This window comes from Octopus bimaculoides, chromosome 1 (assembly GCF_001194135.2).
Source record: "Octopus bimaculoides isolate UCB-OBI-ISO-001 chromosome 1, ASM119413v2, whole genome shotgun sequence".
Lineage (NCBI taxonomy): Eukaryota > Metazoa > Mollusca > Cephalopoda > Octopoda > Octopodidae > Octopus > Octopus bimaculoides.
Genome location: NC_068981.1, coordinates 2,317,782 through 2,327,843, shown reverse-complemented (window position 1 = coordinate 2,327,843; position 10,062 = coordinate 2,317,782). Strand labels below are relative to the sequence as shown.

The window sequence follows — 10,062 nt, the reverse complement described above, 5'->3', positions numbered from 1 at the left end:
CAACCACCAAGGGACATGCTCAACTTGTTAGGGTCAAACAACTGACAAGCAAATCTGTGGTATTGAGCAGAAAATTTGCTGTAGCCCATCTTTTATACCAAGACAAAACAATGTACATGATAACACTTCCAATCAATTAAGATCAGAAGCCATGAGAGCCACTGCCTCGTACTGCATCTTATTATTATTGTTATTATTATTATTATTATTATTATTATTATTATTATTATTGTTGTCTTGTGTGTTAGCTGGTGGTCTCATTAGTTGTGGTAGCATAAAAAATGCATCTAGTATATTTTGTGAAGTAGTTGCCATCAGGAACAGCATCCTGTCATACAAAAACTGTGCCAAAGCTTGATGCAGTCTTCTGGCTCTGGTTTGTTGGATCTTGTGGAACTGCACAGCCCATGCTGTCATGGAAGATGAATATTAATCAATGATGAAGTGAACATTAAAAATGATGATGATGCAGAGAAGGGTTATGATAATGATGGTGGTCATTATCATCATCATTGTTTTAACATTCACTTCACTGTGACTGTATGGTCAGACAAAGCTTTGATTGGCCCATGGCTGTAGTAGAAGACACTTGCCCAAGGTGCTCCACAATGGAATTGAACCAGAAACCGCAAGGTTAGGAGATAGTTTCCTTATTGATTTCCAGTAAAACTTGTGAATATTTGGGTTGGATACAGTTTGTTTGCAGTTTCTTATGAGGTTCTTAGCACCAAGTTCTTTTTTCGCCATTCATTGTTAATTCTACAATATTATGGTTCCTCCCTCACCTGTTCCTCTGTCCCCATCCCCATCTGATTCACCTTCTTGTACCTTGAGGGTACACCCTGACACCTCATCACCATCTTTTCTCCTTTTCCAGCTGGAGTAGCCGGTATCTGCCACAACTATGATTAAACTTGGCTTAAAGGGTTTTCTACTCGAGCATAGCATATTGCCAAAAGGACTTGGTCACTGCCTCCGTGAGGCCCAATACTTGAAGCCCAACATAATTCCAAATGGTCTCGATCCTTGCCTGCATGAAGGCCAACACTCGAAATGTGCTTTTATGTGTCACCAGCATAGGTGCCATTTGCATGATACTGGTATCTGCCGTGACTGATTTTACTTGGATTGATGGGTCTTCTTCTCAAGCACAGTGGGCTAGTGGTCAGTGGTGTTGCACTCACGATTGTGAGACCATAGTTTTGACTCTCAGACCAGCTGCATGTTGAGCTCTTGAGCAATACACATCAGTTCATGTTGTTCCCATTCATGGGTAACTTTGTGATGGACTAGCCTTCCAATCCAGGGAGATGTTTAGCCTGATTGCCTAACCAGTGGAATGGCATCATTCAAAAGCTAAAGCACTGTGAAGTGCATTGTGACCAGTGATGTATAACAACATCCAATAGTCTGGTCGATACCATCATATATGTGTCTTTTCTCTCTCCATTTTTTAATTCTCTCTCTACTTTTTCCCTCTTAATCCTTTCTGTCAAAGAACGTAAGCTCGCAACGTAAAAGACTTTTCCATTTTTCCCAACCATCAAACTAAAACACTTCCTACGCCTCTCTTCGTCTTTTGTTTTCTATAAATTTGAACTATATATAATATTACTTTAACCCTTTCGTTACTGTATTTCTGTTGAGATGCTCTGTGTTTCTTTCAGTTACTTTAAATATAACAAATAATTTAGTAAAATAACTTAGTTATCATTAAGCTAGTGTTAGGAAAATTAATTGTGACTAAGGTTTGGTGGAAGATTTTAATTCAAAACTTTTGAAAACAAAACATTTGTACTCAGAGCCAGAGACAGTTTCAGCCGTGTTGGTAACGAAAGGGTTAATAAGCTTTATGTGTTATGAATCGAGTATCTGTGTGACATCTTTATTACACATCCATAAGGCTTTCTTTCTTCGATGTCAGTAGGAGAGAACACCATAACTTCAATGTGTGTGTGTGTGTGTGATTACGTTTCTGTGTTATGTGTCAACGTTGTTGGCAGATATACATTTCACTGAGAAGTATAGACACGGTTGGCTGCACAAAGTCTTTACATATGAAATTTTATAGTCCTGTTTACATCCTATAAATGTATTTATTTGCTGTTTTCACAGGATGCATTGTTTTCTATTCATTTCTTAACGTATATTATTTATCCTAACCTTGACAATCCTATCCTGCTTTCTGAAGATAAAATCTAGAGCATGAGGTTCTGCATTGGTTAATGGTTTGTGTAATTCATTGTGAGATCTTTTGATGGCCACAGGAATAGCTGTATAGTTAAGTTTGTTTTCCAACCATGAGGTTTTAGGTTCAGTCCCACTTCGTGGCAACTTGGGCAAGTGTCTTTTCTTATAGCTCTGGGCTGACCAATGCGAGTGAATTTGTAGATGGAAACTGTGGAAGCATGTATATATCATCATCATCGTCATCATCGTTTAACGTCTGCTTACCATGCTGGCATGAGTTGGATGGTTTGAGTGGGGACTGGCAAGCCAGAAGGCTGCACCAGGCTCCAATCTGATCTGGCAGAGTTTCTACAGCCAGATGCCCTTCCTAACACCAACCACTCAGATTGGATTGGAGCCTGGTGCAGCCATCTGATTCGCCAGTCCTCAGTCAAATTGTCCAACCCATACCAGCATGGAAAGCGGACGTTAAACAATGATGATGATAAGGACCACTCAGATTTTGTTTTTTATTCTGTTTTCTTTTCTTTTTGCTGTTAGTGTTGTGTTTTATGTTTTAGGAGATACTAACCAAATTAATGATGCAACTTCCTATTCTCCTATCATTGCAGTGACTCTATATTAATATCTTGTATGGATGTTTATGTTGAAGTGTCTTTCATGTTTACTGTGCTGCTACATACCGTGTTTGGGACTGTGGGTAGACCACTGCCTGCTTATCATCACCATCATCATTGTTTAACGTCCTCCTTCCATGCTGGCATGGGTTGGATGATTTGACAACAGCTGGCCTGGCAGAAGCCTGCACCAGACTTCTGTGTTTGCTTTGGCATGGTTTCTATGGCTGGATGCCCTTCCTAACACCAACCACCCTGTGAAGTGGGCTGAGTGCTTTTTACATGGCACCAGCACAGGTGAGGTCAGTTTTGGCATGGTTTTTACAGCTGGGTGCCCTTCCAAATGCCAACCACTTCACAGTGTGGACTGGATGCTTTTTAAGTGGCACAGAAATGTCTGTGGTATATTTCGTTTTTGCATTTTTTTAATTTAGTTTGCAAGACTCGCCACCTTACTAAATAATAATGATAAAAGAAGTGAAATAGAACCAGTGCATGTGTTTATTATTGACAGAATGACCCCCACCCTCACCCCAACATACATCAAAATATTTATTTGTTGTTTTGTTTTTCTCTATTTTCAGCTAGCAACAGCTTTATTAGAGAAAGAAGTATTAACCTATGAAGATATTGAATTATTAATTGGTCCACCTCCATACGGAAAGAAAGAAACCATAGAACAGAATATTCTGGGAGGGAAAGACAGTCCCTGAACGGAACATTCCAATGACTGGAGACCAAATTTTCTTAGCCTGTTTGTTATGAAGTGTTTTAAATATAGGAATAAAATTTATTTATTTAAGAAGAATTGAAGTCTTTTTTAATTTATTTTATTGAAAATACGAAACAATGCAAAATAGTAATTAATCTGTTGTTGGCTTCAAATTTTGGTGCAAGGCCAGCAATTTTGAGAGGTGGGGAAAGTCAAATACATTGACCCCCAGTGTTCATCCCCTGAAGCAGGATGAAAAGCAAAGTCAACCTTGGGGAATTTGAACTCAGAACATAAAGACAGATGAAACGCTGCTAAGAATTTTACTTGGAATGGTAAAGATTCTGCCAGGTCACTGCTCTACAAATTAATTTATAATTAAGATGATTGGATTGGGGTACAAGAATGGCTTTGTATGTTGGGGAGTATGGAAGGTCATATGGGTTGGGGTACAGGCATAGCTGTGTAGGGTTGGGAACAAAAGCAAAGCTAAGGGTCAGAGGTATGACTGGTTAACGGATGCAAGTATAACTGGATGGTGAAGGAGTTTGCTTTGCAATCGTGGTTTTGGGTTCAGTCCTACTGTGCAGCACCTTAGGCAAGTTTCTTCTACTATGACCTCAAGTCTACCAGTGTTTTGTGAGTGAATTTGATTCTGAAAAAGAAGATCTGTTGAGGATGTGTAAATCATCAGGTGAGATCCTCATTAGGGGTGAGGCCTTGATTTATTGTGATCTTAAGAGTCTGTGTTTATCATCATCATCATCATCATCATCATTATTATTATCAAATTCATCATTGTTTTAACATCCACTCATTCATGCTTGCATGAGTCAGATGAGTACATTGAGGCTGAGCTTTTCTATGGCTTGATACTCTTTCCATCACCAACCCCCACTTGTTTCCAAGTGAAGTACCAATCGCCCAGTCTGTTGAAGAGCTAACAGCCTGGACATATAGCCTTACTGATAATCAATACATAAATTAACTATTTATAGCACTGTTAGAAGAAGGAAGGTTATATGGTTTAATCCACCTTATCATTTAAATGTTAACTCTAAAATTCCTTCTTCCTTTCTCTAATGTTATAAATCAAAATTTCCCTACTAGCCACAAGTCTCAAGATTTTTAACAGAAATTATGTTGAGTTACAACTATACAAACAATTTTCCACCTTCTTTAGGATTGATGGAAATCACAAAGATTCTTATCACAATAATGGTACAAAATATATTGACCTCACAAACAATACTTTTAAACAAAGGTACAACCATTACACCTATTCATTCAGATATGTAAAAAAAGAGGCACAAATAGGTTCTCTGAGTACATCTGGGATTTGAAGGATAATGGTCTTTGATTTTAAATGGTCGTCTATTGAAACTGCATCTACAGTATATGTGTGTATATAACTATTTTTTTTGTATAAGAATGATTTTATATCTTTTTTTTTTTTCTGCTTTACCAGTGTCATGGGTATGGGAGCCATATAAAGAAATGATTTGTGATTTGGAATTTACTTTGAATCTCTAAGCCCCTGAGTTGCTTATGTAGTTTTACAGCTTTACAAATATGTATGTGCATGTCTATATATATATATATATACACATACGCACATGTTTACATGCATGCACGCACACACATACATACATATATATATGAATGTATGCAATTCCTTAAGAAGACAGTTTTTTCTTGGATATTTAGTTAATACAGCTTGTAAGTGCCACCAGAAACAAATATGATATTCCACTCAGCCTCACCTCAGGATATCAGCCCCTTCAGAAATCAAAACAGCCACCCAACATACATCTACACCGAATTCACTGAGCCCATGCTATATGAGATCTTGTCAAATGGTATTGGGACGGTTGCTATGGTAATGGAGCTAAAGTATGCAGAGTGGAGCCACTTGGCACAGACTGACCTTGAATGCTGAATTATGTGTTGTATGAGGGCGAGTCAAAAAGTAATGCCATTTTGTTTAGGACAGGTATAATTACCAACACAGGAACATGTATCATACATCAAAATGAAGCTAGTCCTCTGTGGATCACATCCCTACTTCTCAACATAATCACCGTTTCTCTCAATAGCAATGTTCCACCTTCGAATGAGAGCATGTATCCCTGCCCCGTAAAATTCTGTTGACTGTTCTTTGAGCCACTTCTTCACTACAGTTTTCACTTCCTCGTCACTGGAATAATGTTTGCTTCTCAAACCCTCTTTCAAGGGGCCGAAGAGATGATAGTCTGACAAGGAAGTGAAAACTGTAGTGAAGAAGTGGCTCAAAGAACAGTCAACAGAATTTTACGGGGCAGGGATACATGCTCTCATTCGAAGGTGGAACATTGCTATTGACAGAAACGGTGACTATGTTGAGAAGTAGGGATGTGATCCACAGAGGACCAGCTTCATTTTGATGTATGATACATGTTCCTGTGTTGGTAATTATAAAACAAAGTCCTAAACAAAATGGCATTACTTTTTGACTCACCTTCGTAGTTTTCTTTTTGTGGCACCAGTCTGGATACTTTTTGATTGGACCACGTATGTATATAAGGAACCACTTAATGGGCAGTGGAGGAGACAAAGAACCCATCACTTCTACATCTAAAATAATAAATAATCAAAATAATAAACAAAAGAGAGAAAGAAGAAAATTGTTTAGCTTAAGTAAAAGAATAAACACACATATTGATCTCTGGGGTGGGGCTGTGGGCCTGTGTGGGTGAATAAACATATGAAACAATTTGAGCATTTAGGGTGCTGAATTATTAACAAACTGGATCTATAAGAGTGTTTAAGGCTTAAAAACTCACTAATTTCCAGCCAAATATTGATGCAATATAAACTAGTATTCACCAAACATATATTTCATATTAAATATTCCAACTGTATTAATGTAATATAACTGGATTTTTCTAGTTCTTTACCAATTTAAGTATTTTCTTGAAATTTATTTCCTTGTTTCTTATTAAAACATAGTAATAGCATAAAAGAATGAAGAATTATTGCTTTTAAATCTAGAATTTTTTTATCCATCATACTTTCTAATTTAATTTATAAATTTGCAAGATGGAATTCAATAAGTTATCATGGATTTCGTGAACAGGTCAGTACGATATAGGGTTTGCTGACCCCTACTTTAGACATTCTGGAGTGACAGGACAATCTGTAAACAAGGACATCCCATAAACCAAAGAGGCTGTCAATCAGCCGGCTAGAAATAGTAGTTAAACTTTCTATCATTGTCTTTACCGTTTTTGTAAGAAAGAATACATTAAATAACATAGTCCTAGGTATGGCTAAAATGCTTTTCATTATAGAGGTGCTCAGTCAGAGTTAAACTGAGCATAAATAGAGAGAAAATCCCCTAATGTTCCGAAAGCGACGAAGTCTTTCCGAAGTTACACGAATGCTTAACGGTCAAAGGGAAACAACTGCAACTGCAGAAAGTCAGGAGTTATATTCCTTAGTATATTCTTGATAGTTCGGGCTTCAAAAAATTTCTTTGTTCATTCTAACCTTAGCAACTTTCTCCTTCAAAAACCGCTCTAAAAATAAACACGTCTCTTTTCTAGCACTTGCAAGATAAAAATGCAAAAAACAAAAACAGGACACTATAACCTAGAAAATCGTATGCATTGCAGATTCCTTTAGAAATGAAAAATAGAGAAGCATCTATTGTCCGGTTGCTCAGTTCTGTATATTTTACTGCCCTGCATCTGTTCCGATTGGAGCTATTATCTGTAAGAGACATCACTGTAGTTTATAATAAACTTATGAATAATAAAAAAAAAATCCATACGACACAGTAAATATAGATATTCGACTAAAAAGTCCGCTAACTATTAACTCATATTCGTCCATTGAATAATGTAATATTTATAAGCGATACATTCATTAATCATTCATATGTTATTTGTAAATTGGTATAGATCAAAGCAACTGTCCCGTATAAATCAGTATTTTGGAAATAAGCGATTTTCCATCCTTTTCTTTTGTGTATTATTGATTCCAGGTTTTGGCACAAGGCCAGCAATTTTAAAGAAGGGAATAAAGTTGATTACATCGACTTCAGTTGTGTCTGGGGAGAGTTATTCTCTTTTGGTGCCTTATAATTTAACACACGCACCGGTAAAATTTCCACTTATTTCTTTTTTTATTTTTCTAAAATTTTCGTTGCTTCTTGCAACCTTTTCAATAGAAAAATAAAAAAGAAATAAGTGGAAATTTTACCGGTGCGTGTGTTAAATTATAAGGCACTAAAAGAGAATGACTCTCCCCAGACACAACAGAATATGCTTCAACACACGAACTCACATAAAGAATCTTGCAAACCAAATCGAGATGATAAACAACTTTTTTGTGCCTGAATTACGACAGAAACATATGCCTATTCGACGTGCGTGATTTTAGTAGGCTGGGGTGACGGCCCACATAGCCAGAGCATCAATGGACGTTCTTTGCCCTTTCTGCTGACATTCTTTGAGCCTCTCGGTTGCTTGATTTGTCTATGTGTGATTATTTCTTGTGGGAAGACCTCAAGACACGTGTGTATGCACACAAGCCCCGTACTTTGGACGATTTGAAGGAAGCTATTCGCGTGGAAGTTGCCCAAATCGAAAGCAATGCTGGGAGAGTGGAGGCCAGCTCCCAAGAACGCCTTCAGAAACGCATCAATGAAACTGGACACCACATGATGGATGTTATCTTCCACACTTGATTTTGACAAATGCTAATTCAATACAAACACATTGATGTTAATAAAATTTGCTTGCACCTAAAATTAATGATTTTTGTGAATTTTTCAAAAACGTCCATCCTCTCTGCTCCACCCTGTGCTAATATCATGGTTTCTGAAGCAACTACCACCAGACATCGTTGAATGGTTAAGTCTCGTCGGAATAACTATCTCCGTACCTTCCTCCAGTACATCTAAACTGAAACCTGCGACTTTGTTCAATGTATTTATCTAACTAAAATGTGATAAGGGTGATTGACATGTGTAAACAATTGCTAAAAACATATTAAACGAGCTGCCGTTTGTCCAGTTGCATTTCCACAAATATATTGGTATCAATGGTTGAGGAATTGCCATCACTGTCGTCACATCCACCGCCACAGCTGCTGCCGCCCGCGATCCAACTTCCACCATTGTTGCTACCATCACCACCACAACCATCGTCACCACCACAACCACCGTCACCACCACCACCACCGTCATCACCACCACCACTGCCACCCCATCCTTGTCATTGTCTTAGTCGTTGCCACTGCCTTCATTATTTGAACGTTGGCTTCTTTTCTATGTTTGCAAAAGACTAAAGGAACTGGTTGAGGCAGATTGTCTATGATTGGATGCCCTTCGTTCAAGATGTTATTTCGCCATGGCCAGGCATGGCGAAATAAAATCTTGAACGCAAACAGAAGATTAGAAGCAAACGACATCTTTTATATGACAGTGATGGACGCTTGGTTGTGACACGATCTTGAGACAAAGGGACACTGAGACACACTCCTAATGGGCTACCATACAGTTTATATCTATCATCATCGTCATCGTCGTCATCATTTAATGTCTGTTTTCCATGCTGGTATGGGGTGGATGGCTTGACAGGAGCTGGTAAGGTGGAGGACTGCACCAGGCTTGAATTGTTTGGTTTAGCATGGTTTCTACGTCTGGATGCCCTTGCTAATGCCAACCACTTTACAGAGTATGTTGGGTGCTTTTTCTGTGGTAGAAGACCCCTCAACTGTTGGGGAGTAGTACTGAGGGACAGAAAAAGGTGTCCTGCATTAGAAAAGAGACATGGCTACCTCAGACAGAGAGAAATGGAAGAAATATTGTGAAGATGTGACAGAGAAGAGGTAGGGGTTATATCCCCTAGTTACAGGGTGGTGTAAATAGTGAAGTGGATCAGGGATTGGAGACAGTGAGTGGGTGGGTGGGTGTTCAATCTGATCCTAAATCTCACCCACAAAGCATTAATCCTCTTGTGCTAAATTAGATACTGTGCAGTGAGATTGAACCTGGAACTATGTGGTTGCAAAGCAAACAACCACATCAATCTACATACACCTCCATCTATTACAAAATATCCCATTCCTTAGAGAAAATTCCAGTAAGGTGGAAATTAAATGGCAGGAACCAGTTCTCGACTGTTACAATTCAATTCTTCCTCGTTGAGTGAACTCCCTCATCATTTTCAGTGTTTGGGTATTCATGTAATTAATCAGAGATTAACTGGCACTCGCCGGTCACGACGACGAGGGTTCCAGTTGATCCGATCAACGGAACAGCCTGCTCGTGATATTAATGTGCAAGAGGTTGGGTATTCCACAGACACACGTACCATTAACATAGTTCTCAGGGAGATTTAGCATGGCATACTGAATGTGACAAGGCTGGTCCTTTGAATTACAGGTACCACTCATTTTTGCCAGCTGGAGTGGACTGGAGCAACGTGAAACCGTATCAGGACAATTACCCCCACCCCATGGGACAATTCCCTCCCAACAACAATTCCCCCCCCCCCC

At 38.6% G+C, this 10,062-nt stretch overlaps 1 protein-coding gene across 1 annotated transcript in view; it reads left to right on the top strand.

The window, feature by feature from the left end:
- The window catches only part of LOC106871107 (paraplegin), a 61,471-nt gene extending 57,856 nt beyond the window's left edge, over positions 1-3,615 (top strand). Inside the window, exon 19 of the mRNA XM_014917410.2 lies at positions 3,392-3,615. Within this exon, the coding sequence (XP_014772896.1) occupies positions 3,392-3,520 (129 nt within the window). The 3' untranslated portion in view covers positions 3,521-3,615. The remainder of the gene's footprint in view (positions 1-3,391) is intronic.
- The last annotated feature ends 6,447 nt before the right edge of the window (positions 3,616-10,062 follow it).